At 47.7% G+C, this 13,093-nt stretch overlaps 2 protein-coding genes across 2 annotated transcripts; both read right to left on the bottom strand.

Moving 5' to 3' along the window:
• Positions 1-750: 750 nt before the first annotated feature.
• Positions 751-1,929, bottom strand: LOC119385038 (mucin-2-like). Its single transcript, XM_049414059.1, has one exon. The coding sequence runs from the start codon at positions 1,927-1,929 to the stop codon at positions 751-753; it is 1,179 nt and encodes a 392-aa protein (XP_049270016.1).
• Positions 1,930-5,589: 3,660 nt separating this feature from the next.
• Positions 5,590-9,545, bottom strand: LOC119385684 (uncharacterized). The gene is made up of 2 exons (XM_037653080.1): positions 8,396-9,545; positions 5,590-5,594 (listed from the first exon to the last, which is right to left on the bottom strand). The coding sequence occupies exons 1-2, from the start codon at positions 9,543-9,545 to the stop codon at positions 5,590-5,592; spliced, it is 1,155 nt and encodes a 384-aa protein (XP_037509008.1).
• Between the last annotated feature and the right edge of the window lie 3,548 nt (positions 9,546-13,093).

Raw genomic sequence — 13,093 nt, forward strand, 5'->3', positions numbered from 1 at the left:
CCCGCGTCGTGAAGAAAGCTTCGGGTGCATGCGCTTTCTGGATCGCCGAGAATGCCGCCACTTTTGGACCTGAAGATCAGTGATGATGGCAGCGCGGCTTCGCTCGAGCCGGCGATAAGGCGAACATCACAATATCGAGACGGGTCAGCCGGATAGGCCGACGCACTCTCGCTATCTGCAGCGTGTATTTTGATAGAGCTCACTGGCATGCAGTTTCGCCCCGTGTGGCCACACCTCGCGCGCTCCGTTTTACTTTTGGGGCACCTGTACATCTAAATTTGACAGCAAAGCCAAGATGGAGCAGCAGAACGCCTCTAATTCCACTGGCTTTCCACAAGGAAACGCAAACGAATCTTATCCGTATTCACTTTATGAAGTCTGATCTAGAACGCCAGAGCAACACGTGGGGCACATCCAGTGGAGTTTGAAATTTAATGGCTAGTCCATGGTGGATTTGTGTAGAAATGCTTGAAGTGTAAAAATACCGGTTTATTCCCGCTTTTACAAAGAAAATTGGATTTTCGCGCCACTTACGACAAACATGGCGTCACAATTTTTGAGCCGGTTGTGTTGTCGCTTCCGCTCTATTATTGATTCACAAGAAGTGTTCCCTCAGTACGAAGACGGCGCCAAGCTGAACAGACAGCTGATGGACTGCCATAGTTGCACGCATGGGTCCTATGAAAGATTAGCTAGCGTGCAAGCTTTTACCTTCGCTAGGTCCATGCCTTGAGGCGTGTGGCAACGCGGTCAAATTGAGTTTCGGTGCTGGTGAGAAGTGGGAAAACAGTCCTTGGGCGGATGCAGTGGTGCGCTTGGCTTTACTTTCGCGGCTGGTGGCGGCTTGGTCATATTGCCCTTTGTTGCTAGCTGCACGTGGTCAAATTGTCCTTTCGCGCTGGCTGGCTTTGTTAAAATTGTACTTGGCTCCTTTATGGGAAGTCGTAAGTTCGGCGTTGGGCTTGTGCCGAGAAGTTGTGCAACCGTTCGTCGGCGTCTGCTCGGTTGGTCTGTAGGTGTCGTTTGCGGTGTGGCAGAAACGTCCACATCCGTGACGAAGATTTCCCCCTCTTTCGTTTGTTCTACCGTTTTTGGTGGTTGAGCCGACGTCGTAGGACCAGGAACAGGAGTCGCAGCAGTTAGTGCTGTGAGGGGTGGCTGTTCCTGTCTCGCGGCTGGTAGCGACGTGGTAAGATCGCCCTCGGGGGCCAGCTGCACGTGGTCAGATTGGGCTTCCGCGCTAGCTGGCTTTGTTAAAATTGGTCTTGGCACGGGAGCTACGGGAGCTAACGAAGGAAAGAACGGAAGAAGGTTCAACGGTGTCGGTAGCGGTGCTCCGAAAGATGGATTTGAGACAATAACGCCCGTATCCAGGAGTGTAGACGAGGTGGACGTCATGCTGTCTTGCAGACTGGTCTGCGGTCCCAGTGGAATGAATACCCTAGGCTGCTGCGGCAGACCTGTCATGGTGGTGAGTGTTGCTTGCGCCGCCGCAAATGGGTCTAGGATCATTGTTGGAGCAAATGCTTGCGTGAAGGGCGGCGACATGCCCGTGGTACATGTCACACAACACGCGCACGGGCTTCGGCAGAGCAAGGCGGACGTCACGCTGTCTTGCAGACTGGTCTGTGGTCCCAGTGGAATGAATACCATAGGCTGCTGCTGCAGACCTGTCATGGTGGTGAGTGTTGCTTGCGCCGAGGATAGCGGCAGCGGTGGCTCTGACGAAGAAACTTGGGAATGTGTCTGGGTGGACGTCGTCTGCTGCTGTGGAGCCGTGTCTGTTTGCGTGGACGACGATGTGACGGATGACGATGAAGGCAACTCCTGTTGATCTATGCGCGGCTTCTTTATCGGCACGCCAGACCTGTGCGACGCCGAGGGACCATCACCAGGATCAACAGTAGGCGGCAGGTCCGACTGCTCCATTACTATGCGCTCACTGCCCGGCACGCTTGCAATGAACGCGTTCCTATCTCTCGTCGTAGCAGTCTGTATCGTGCGAATGCTAAAATGCCATTGATCAATGAAATAGTATCTGCGTTCAACGTTGTGTGACGCATGTAGGCAAATGCGTGAATAGTGTTAATAACTGACAAGCTATTTTCCAGATACTTGAATGGAAGGTGGTGTCGTGGGCAATGACGACGCGGCGCATTTACGCAGGCGCAGTGCGATAGCCATGCGTAATAAGCGCACAAATGTGAACGACCGACAGGTGCATGACTGCCCCGTAAGAAGGAATTTCGTTTGTAATACCGCTTATTTGCAATTTATTGTATCAATCCTCGCCTCCACCCAATTGCCGTTGCTTGAGCGTTCGAATTTGATTTGTATAAACCGCAACCATCAAGAGCTATTGATAAAAAGCAGCCACTCTAGACGTTTTGTGGGCCAGGAGAATATCACCAACAGCCCCGTGGCGTAAACATATATGCCTCCTTCTGAGATAAAGGTGGCTCCTGTCTCACCCATCCGCCTAAATTGTGAATGTCTTTGATTTCTGTGAAGAATGCATAGCTTTCTGGAGCCGTCCAGTTGAGCTTACGCAGTACTAATGTCGCCGCTGCGCAGTTGTCGTCAACGCCAACCCCATTCATGCTCCTCGTTCACCCGGTGAATTACTTTCCTTGCTTCTTATCTGGCATTATCTCGTTATCTTATGCTTTTAAATAGCGTTTTTGTATCACGCCCAATGTACTCAGTGTAAGAGCGAGGCCCTCATGTCTATATAGCTTGCCGAGCGTTAACTGCTTCTACGTCAAATATACTGGTCGCACAGTGTAACTTCAAGCATGACTTAAAAATGATAGGGTTGACGCAAGGGAATCGAACCGAACATACACTGTTCGCACTAGCCTGAGTTACTCAGTCATTTTGTTTTTATTTTCCCCTTATGTAACTCATTAGTTATACTTAACCGACTATTTATTTATTCGGTGAAGAGACAAAATATGAACGCACAGTTGTAAAGCACCTGCAGAAACTACCGATTGAATTATTTGCTGTGCGATACGTCTCACGCAGTATTTTTTCCGGGTTGGAACGAAACAATAATATCAGGGGTTTTGTGCTCCAAAACCACGATACGATTTTGAAGGACGCTGTCGCGCGCGGTTCCGAGAATTTCGACCATGTGGTGTCCTTTAACGTGCACTGACATTGCACAGAACATGGGCTTCTACCAATTTGCCTCCACCAAAATGCGACCGCCGCGGCCGGGATCAAACCCGCGACCTTGGGGTCAACAGCCGAGCACCGTAAGCAATGGCGAACGCTTTGCAAGGGAAGCCTGCGAAATATGAAAAAAAGGCCACGGGAGTGAAACCGTGCGCACTGATTTCGTGCTGCAGCGTTGTATGGATGCTTTATCGCCTCGGCTGAGCTCAGCCAACAGCACTCATTCGCGCCGTTATCCAACAAAGCCAGACGCCCCAGATGCCGCTTCTACATGGTCACAGTCAGGCTGCTGGCGACCTTGTTCCCCGATCGTATGCTAGAGAGCAGCACAATATCAGTGCGCAAGTGCAGGTAGGTCATGTGCTATTCATGTTTTGCGGGCTTTTTTCGCTACGTGGGAAAAAGGACTACATCAGACATATGAAACAGGAAAAAATTCAATCGCTAATTTCTGGAAGTGCGTTCCAACTCTGCGTTAGTACATTGGCTTTTTAGCTAATAATAAAAAGTTGATCAAATAAACATTATTGAATTAGTTAACCGGAAGATAAAAAACAGCGTAACTACAGCCCAGTGTGACCAGTACGCGTTCGGTTCGATTCGCATGCATCACCCCTTTCATTTTTTAACTCATGGTCTGCGTTACACTAGACGACCTGCATACGTTACCGGCGCTTGCGGCCTATTCCTCTGGTCAACTGTTATGTTTACGTGTTCGCCCTGTGTAAAACAGCACTTGCATTACTTCCGCAGCTTCACTCTTCAGCGCATTTGGTGAATGCAGTGTACAACATATAAAAAAAACTTTGATGAGCAGTGCTTATGGTGGTGAAAACCAACCATAAGGTACAGCGGAAGGAGTCCTCAGGCGCGGAAAGGTTACCATCGCAAACAATGCCCGAAGGAACACTAGTTTTTTTCCGACGAACTCGGAAGACATAACTCCTACCAGCTGCTGCGGGCGTTGGCAGTAGCGCGAGCATGGTCCCACAGCCCTGGGGAAAGGTCTGCTATTTATCAACATCTTTTTTATGACGAAGAGTAGCGTGCTTGATCCCAATGGCAGTTCCGTCTGTCATTCATTAAGGCGAAAGCCTTAGAGGCCTCGTCAAACAAATGAATTGACCGTCCACGTCAATTCCAGTCAAGGCTGAGACAGACGGTACGAGTTTCCATCCGATGCGACGTCCGACGCGACGGTGCGGCAGGCGGAATGGTACCGGAGTCGTACCGGACCGGCACGACTCCGGCTGCCGCACCGCCGCGTCAGACGTCGCATCGGATGGAAAATCGTACCATCTGTCTCGGCCTTTATGCGAAAAACACCATCACGTTGATGGCGTCAACATATGACTGATGTTGGCAGATAGGCAAAATTTGTGACGTCGCATGATGACATCGTCACATGGCATCGTCGCCTGGTCCATGGTTTACCGATCACCGAGGCAGTGCAAAACCAGGTGAGGTGCACATCTCGCAACCCATCCAATACTAGAGGCAGTTATAAACCACGTTAGGTGCAGAAAGCTTTCGGAAGGGAGCAGGGGAGGATTAATACAGCGACTGAGAAGAAAAACATAAATTTCTCCTTCTATTCGTCTAGGGACAAGGCATAAGAAGAACCTGTGAGTTTTGTCGGGGTACACTCTATAAAAAGGAGTATTTTGGGGTTTATTTCTTCCACGCAACTGTAAACTAGATCTGGCTTGTTCGCGTTTCCTTTCTTGAATTCCCGGCTATCGCCACTTCGTTACCAAGAATGCTATGTCACGCTGAGAGCGCGCACGCCGATGGTGACAGGGGAGTGCCGAGACCGCGGTAATAAGTCAAGCAAAATACGCGAGGTAGATGACAATTACAGTTGTGACGCAGAAATACTCCCCAAATACTCGTAGTTTCCGTAGCGTACAGGTTGTCTCCGACTTTCAATGCCGGAACAGCTCAGACGGCACGCGGTATTGTTTAAAGACGAACGTGATTCTTTTGCTAACTCTGAAAGGCGCGTACACAGAGTTGCTCGCGGTCTCGCTGCTTTATGCTATCATTTTGGATTAAAGCTTTCCGCTGTTGGAAACGAGGGGGCACAGCCTAGCGGGCGATGAAAGAACTGGAAGAACGCGTTTCATATTAACTGTGACACCTCAGATTGTTTAGATAAAGCAAAGAGTTTACGATATGCGAAAATTTCTAACTGCGCGTGTTAGGAATGACACAGGAAAATGTCACTGGTCGAGCCCAGAAAAGCGAATCTTAACAAACTTTATCTTAATAAGCGTCCTTCATTGGCATTTGGACAGTCGTTTTGTTTCCTCAAATTTCTAAGTGCATCTCTATTTACACAGAAATGCATCAGTAAAGGCTTTGCGCTGTGTTTTCATCGCAATGTCGCCAACGCAGCTTGTATAGCCATTAAGCTGTGTGAGAAGAGCCAAAGGGTTGCCAACAATGATCGTGTTCTAAGTTTGTTGGTAATTTACATGTTGCAAACGCTGCGTTTTGGGAGTTGTGCTTTACACGATAATGCCAAACACAGTCTTCCTTATGATGTCGGTCTGAATTACTTTGTCATTTTCTGATCAGCCATTTTATCTTTTTATGTAAAACACTCATATTTGAGTGTGTTGCAAACTCGTGTTTCTACTCCTTTTTTTTTATCAGATCACTGCGTGCATATTTTCAGATACCATTTTTCATGGCTGCTCACTGTGAAGAAGAAAGGTAGGATAGCAACTTACAATCGGGTGCCTCCGCGTATCGCTACGTGTATTGCCATAGCAATTATATGGAAAGTCTCGGCTCAATTTTGCCGTCGCCGTCGCCGCCGTCATTCACCGTGTATGTATGTATATATATATATATATATATATATATATATATATATATATACATACATATATATATATATGTATACATATATATATATATATATATATGTATATATATATATATATATATATATATATATATATATATATATATATATATATATATATATATATATATATATAGAAGCCACAAAGCAACATAATTCAGAAAAACATTCCGACGCGCTCTAGAGCGCGGCGTTAGACGGTTACGCTACCATCAGTACCGGCTTTCAGCCTGCTAAAGGCGAGCTATTTATATGCACCATATACTTCAGCATGCTTTCTTAGTTACCACATAGATGGCGCGATCTGCAAGCGTGGCGCGCTTTAAAGATCGTCGGCCCGTTCCTGCGAACGCCGTTGCCCTTCGCCCTACAGGGCGTGGTCACCTTCGTGCGCTTATCTCGAGAAGGGGGGTGGCTGGCGGGGTGGGGGAGGAGGAGGGGCGGGGGGTTGTATGTCTTGTGCTTTCCCCGCGATGTCCGCGCTGAAGTCAGAGAGCGTACGAAGGTCATTTCGCTCGCTGCAGCGGCCGCGTAAATAAGTAACAACTGGGACAGTTGGTACTCGTCCTGTGTGTACCTGTTCGTTCGTTTCGTGCGTCCTGCTTTATGTTTGAGCAGTGCGCTTCAAGTGTCGAGCTGTGACGCATGACAGTTCGCGCTCGTCCTGTGTGCATTCTTTTCGTGCGTCCTTTGAGCTGGAGCGACGCGCTGGCAATTTCGATCTGCTTTCTGTTCTTCGCGTTACATTTCAATTTATTGCTATCGCATTCATTGCTTCGTCGTTGGGGCGAAACTGTGACTATTTTAATTTTATTCATAATTGATCAGAAATAATTATGACAGCACGATGCCAGCTTCTCCCGTGTCTCAAAAGACACGGTAGCATGACAATACACAGCAGTGTATGACACAATGCACGCCGCAGTCACACATTTTAAATGGTCATATTCACACAAACATGAAAACGAGGCCTTCTTTATCCGCTTAATTGGCAATCGCAGATCATTTTTCCCACTTTCTATTTTACTCTGCAGCAAGAGCTCTGTGCGCTGATATGGGATTTTTTTTTTCAAGTAATGTTATTGATCACTCATTTTTTGCAGTCACTTGGAGCAAGGCAACTTTCATGGAACTTATTTAAAAGGAATACTTTGGTTTTCGCAAGTAAACCCCCAGATAATATTAAATAGAATACTTCACTATTTTCAACAGCTGTCGCGCGAAACTACAGCGTGGACCAATTGACTCACTTATATTCGTTACCTAATTCTCGCAGGTTCATTTACTCCATTAGGCTGCGCCCATCTTACACTATCCCTTGGCGTCTGAAATGCAATTATACTTTAATTCATGCAATAATTGAACCATTTTTGTTGTTACAAGAAACTTTTTTCAAGTTGTAAAGGACAGACTAAATAGAAGGATTTACTATAATCTAAATAAAAAAGTGAGCAGCGATCCATTGTATAGGGCACTAACGAAATCATGCGTAAACTTGACAAGAGAACTCAAGGCGGACGCCCCGTTTCAGGGGTATTAATAGTAAAAACAGTGCGGTGGCTGAACTTGTAACCACTCCTCTCTGTAACGACGCAAGTGGCATTGAGAGTATTTAAATAAATAAAGTGTAGCGAAGCGTTGGAAGCCTGTAATGGTTCGCCCTCTCGAGCGCTTACTAGTGGGTCGTCCTCTTCCGCTCTTCTCGGACAGCACGCTCCTCGCGCTCAGAGTCGGCACCCGCCTTGACTGTCGCAGTCGTTTATCGTCGCCGAGTGCCCGCAAATAAACGTTTTTGTAAAAGAAATAAATAAAGTTTGTTGAGCGATAGCACGATTTTGCTTGTTTTGGCTTCCAGAGAGTCGGCTTTGTATGCGTAATAACCAGTACGGCATCTACAATTGCAGCGGAAGACAACGCACAGGCGCTGCTCGCGGCAAGAACGTGTAGCGAACGTCGATGCAGCCAGCGCCTCTGGTGGTGGCGGCAGGCCCCGAAAACTGAGCGCCAGTTTCGGTTTCAAGGAACATGTGCGCAGTAGTGGTTGCCGGCATCATAAGATCTGGCTGAACGAAATGGGGTGTATGTGGATGTTCGCATTTATTGTTTTTCACGAGTTTGTACAAAAAAGGAATTTGATTGAACTGTAAAGAACTCTTCTTTTGTTTATTTGTCTTCTTTATTTCTTATTTCGTGAATTTTAAATCGGGTGAAGCGCGGAAACTGGTGGTCTTGTGTTCGTAGCGCTTGCCTCCGCTCACCCTTGCCACTCGCTCAGCGATATCACGAGTTGGATCGCGCTCGTCCTTCTGCTCCTTGGGCGGAATAGAGCCGTTTCCACAGGGCCTTTGGTGCTGGACGTGGGACGGGCCCTCTTCGGCGAGGGGCGTGGCTCAGCCGTGTTGGTGGCCGGAGGCTGTGGGGGACCGTTTGGTTTCGCTTTCGCTTGTGGTGGGCCACGTGGTGGTGCGGGTACAAGCGGAGCGCAGAGGGGTGTGCCAGGAGGGGCGCCGGTGGAGGGAAGCGAGGGGAACGCATCATCCTCGTCGCTTACAGCCAGCGTGCCCATGACGCAACTCGGAATGCTGCCTCCTCCAGCGGCGTGCTGGGAGGGGGGCTGCTTCCCTTTCCCAGCGCTCTCCGTCGCCTGTTTGGCCGCCGCGTCAGGAGGGATCACCTGTTCGTCTGCTACAGTTGATTCCATGGCTGGGATGGGGACGAGGGTGGCCACCGCTGTCTTGGCTGTGCCGAGAGAGGAGGCTGCCTTTTTCTGAGGGGGCCTCGTGACATCAGCGGCTGCGGGAAAGGAGGGAAGAGGCGAACCGGCCAGGCGGGTTTCCTCTGAGCTGCTGTCCGCGGGAGGATCGGCGGGGTAGCAGGAAGGGGGCGCGGTGTGCTTCCAAGAAGGGGAAGTCTGTGGCGGGGGTGACCCGCGGCTGTTTGTCTCGCTCTCCTGCTGTGAGGGTGCGAACGTGATCTTGTCATGCTGTGTACAGCATTCCTCCCGGTTGCTGCTGCCTGTTAGCTCCAGAAGCGGGTTTTGGGGAGAGCGTTGCTGACTCTCTGGGTGCGTTTGCGACGAGGCTGGCGGCGAGAAAATGGCCGCGGTTGTCTGCTGGGCTGACTTTCCTGACAGGGATGAAGAGGTAGTGGGGGGTGCTGTCATGGCGCTCGCCTCACCCTTCCTGGCTTTGCCTGGCTGTGGTGCATTCTTCGGGGCGGCCGGAGTCCTGGAGGCCTTTCGGGTGCGTGTGCGGGACACAGGCATGGTGTCCTTGCGTAGGAAGCTCGCCGCATCTTTTAGTTGCCGCGCGCGAGTGCGGTTGGTGCGGACTGGAGAGATGCGGGGAGGGCTTAGACGCCATGGCTCCTGAGTTGCTTGCTCGCGTACGAGGTTGGCAGCCTCTTTCATGAGGAGCTCGTACGTTTTCGAGTGGTTTAAATCACCACTCAGTGAGTAGCACGGGGGAAATCCCGGTGGAAGGTCGTCTGCCATCATGAAAGATGGATAGAAGATAGGCTATGGTGGGGGATCTACATTTGATGGCCTTGAAGCCCTAAGAAGGGCTGCGCACTGGGCGCGGTTCAAGAAAAAATAAAATAACAAACGCTCAGGCGCGCGTTAAATAACTCTGCATAAACAAAAATGACTGGGGAAAAGGAGAGATATTTACGCTGCTACGAGTAGCTGGTCCCACGACGGAGCTCCGCGAAAACGTGACCGTCGCAGCGAGCGCGCCCCTCAGCAGCTCGGTTATCTCGCTCGTGACGTACGAAGCATTTACCAAGTATGAATACGGGCAAGAAAAGACATTTGATGGGGCGTGCAGAGAACGGAAGCCGCAGTGCAGTGAACCACGTCGAGGAGGCCAAGCAAGTATTAGATGAAGATGGCTAAATCGGGGCATCACATGTTTGGCACGGCTATGTTGTGTGTTAGCCCAGGTATTTCCTGTTCAGCGAAGGTTTTTCAGATTTGCTAGTGACAACGGGTGAGCACAAGTATTTGAGGCCTTCTGTCGCAACCCTCCTCCTCTTTTTCGTGCCCCTTCCCTCTATTTGCTGACCTCACCAGTGACGTCATGAAAGAAATATTTTGTTTGTGAATTATTTCTAGTAAATACCTGGCAGCCGCCAGTGCTGGAAGAGGCACTGCCACAGCGTATCGGCATGCAAGAGCGCGTGACATCGGAGGTGTGGGAAGTTTACGCCCCCTGGTGGCGGCATGAAAGGCTGACCTTGAACGATTGTTCGTTTGAGCGAAAGCGCCGCGCTAGCGTTTCGCTGAAGCGCTTTGGTTGCCGTTGCAACGGCACGCAAGACACGTGGAACATAGCCCGTAGCATGACCTTGGATCAGTTCGAAGGCCAGATTCATGGAACGAAGCGTTTTCTGAGATTGTACTTAGAGGAGCGGAGTTATCGTTCTAAGGTAGTAAAACCACTCCTGATGTTTGTAAAAAAACGTGCTCAAGAACTTTGCAGCTAATTATGTGAAGTTTACTGGAAAGTAACTGGGCAGGATATTACAGAGGCCAGACTTGTGCACTGGCAACATGAGAAAGTTTCCAATCAAGTAGCGAAAAGTAACTTGTACGAATGCCGAACTCTGGTCTAGTTGGTATGGTTCGATTACGATTAATGGCGCGGAGACAACACAGACGAAGTAAGAAAGCGCTTGGTGTGTCTCTTTGTTCGTTTGTCCTGAGTGCGCTGCACTAACCTTAATACAAAACAATGTTTTCAGCAATTTTATGAAAATGATAAGCAAGCATTTTGGTACCTGGCGCGCGCACTAACACAGTAATGCGGATGACAGCAGGGGCGTAGCCAGAAATTTTTTTTGGAAAGGGGGGGGAGGGGGGTTCAACCATACTTTATGTATGTTCGTGCGTGCGTTTGTATGTGTGCGTGTATATATACGCAAGCAAAACTTTAAAATTTCAGGGGGGGGTTGAACCCCCCCCCCTGGCTACGCCCCTGGATGACAGGCCGTCCCGCCCAGTCATTTTCAAAACAGCTCCGTTGCTCCAATGATTCCTACATTCCCCGCTGAACAAAAACTATATCTTTCACGTGTTCGCTGCCCACCATAGTTTTCTGCGCTTTGAAGTAGCATCTTCTGCGGTGATCTGCAAACACAGAGCTCAACTATTGATTAAAAAATTTGCTTTCCCAAAGTTATTGTTGATTATGTTTCCATCATTTCCGAGTTGTGTGATCGATACTGTATCTTTTTAGTTCAATTTTATTAGCTACTCGAGTTGCTTAAAATCCCTCACAAAAATATATTTAGACAGTCTCTATACTGTCTAAAAATGGCTATAGACAGTCTATAGAATGTCCAAACACATTCTTATAAGGTTTTGGGCTCCTCTGTATCCTTTAATGAAAAGACTGAAAGAATCTTTCGACTAATAATAAATATTTTTAGTGTTTTTAAGAACGAACAGGTGAACTGAGTTTTGAAGCAGTGCTTGGCGAAAGTTGGCAAAAAGTCGAAATAATAACGGCAACTCTTATTTACGGGCTTTGAAGTACTCCGAATAATTTTCCGTGCAGTGAACTGCAATCAAGTATGTTATGTAGATTCAATAATACGGTAAAACCAACGATATTATCACACTACATTATGATGTATATTGAGTTGCGTGATAGGTGTAAAGGGTTTGTATAAATTGTTTGTATATAGATGGACAATGGTTGCTTAAGAATTATGAAAAATGTTCGCAGCACGAAAACAAATAATGTAATGAAAATGTCGTTGCGTATTATCATGCAGAAGACCGTGATAGATGATACTGTGGTAATCTCAAGATTATAAAATTCCTCACTTAGTGTTTGATAACAAGCCTACACTACGACACCACTAGTATAATTTATTTTTATTTCAAAGTACCTTACAGGCCCGATGGGGGGCATTGAGTAAGGGGGGCAATACATATATACACCTCAAACTGAAAAAAAGTACAAAAGAAACAATTCCAAAATAATAAGTCAAAAAACAAGCATCAACATGTACAAAAGTTCAACATGCACTATAGATTCACGCATGGATGTGGCAATCACAAAAACGGACCAATGAATGACGATACGGCATCTACTTGCTGAGGTTTTTGAAGTGGCTTGATAGGATATGACGGAATGTGTCAAAGTTTGTCTGGGATGCAATGTCGTCAGGCAAACTCTTCCACAGACGTATAGCACGTGGAAGTGCAGACTGATTGAACGCGTTTGTTGAGCCATATACACGGGAATAGATCCTATGGCACCATTTTTCTCGTAATAAGCGACTATATTGATCTGAAGACGAAAGACTAGCCTCGTCAGCGTACGTAAGCAGCCATCCAACTACAGTACCGTTAGGTAAGCCTTTTACGTATAGGTAATATAAAACGTAATTCACAGCAAATATAGCCCCTGACATGGTTCGGGGGCTTGTTGTATGCGTTTTCTGTATTTCGGTTTTCTCACCGAAACAAATAGTACTTGTTCTGTTTTCTTTGCATACGCGCTCACTGTAATTATATTACTATCCTGATAAAAAAAATTTAGCTTCATACTGGTATCCATCGCAGGTTGTACAACCAGCCGAAGGCGGCCTTCGCTCTTACCAATCTTTTGTGCTCTCGCACCTGACACTCGAAAATGGCCAGTGAATACGTATTCCTCGACCTTCATTTTCGGTGTTTTGCTGCTTCCTTAAATGCCTAACTTACAAAAGAAAACTGGCGCGGTGTGGACTTTTGGAAGCGACGTAACACAGACAGCTGATAAATGCAAAAGCGAGTTGACAGACACAAACAAAAGAAGTGTGCTCAGTTTCAGGAGTGGATAATCAATTACGTAGCTGCTCCTGATTCTCCTTATTGGATTTTCCAGCTGACTGTTCCGTTTTCTCCAACTTTCTGTTCTTTCCTTAGACCAAGTACTTAGACTGATAAGATATAACCTTCACCGCCTTATCGTAGCCACGTGTCGAAGAATCCCCAATATTGGGCACCACTTGCCCCCAGCATGATTTTTCTCTTGCACCCTTTTAACT

The sequence above is a fragment of the Rhipicephalus sanguineus genome, chromosome 3, assembly GCF_013339695.2.
Source record: "Rhipicephalus sanguineus isolate Rsan-2018 chromosome 3, BIME_Rsan_1.4, whole genome shotgun sequence".
NCBI lineage: Eukaryota > Metazoa > Arthropoda > Arachnida > Ixodida > Ixodidae > Rhipicephalus > Rhipicephalus sanguineus.

What these genes read in the sequence shown, in the direction of transcription:
- LOC119385038 (XM_049414059.1), bottom strand. Translation starts at nt 1,929, where the DNA reads ATGGAGCAGTCGGACCTGCCGCCTACTGTTGATCCTGGTGATGGTCCC.
- LOC119385684 (XM_037653080.1), bottom strand. Translation starts at nt 9,545, where the DNA reads ATGGCAGACGACCTTCCACCGGGATTTCCCCCGTGCTACTCACTGAGT.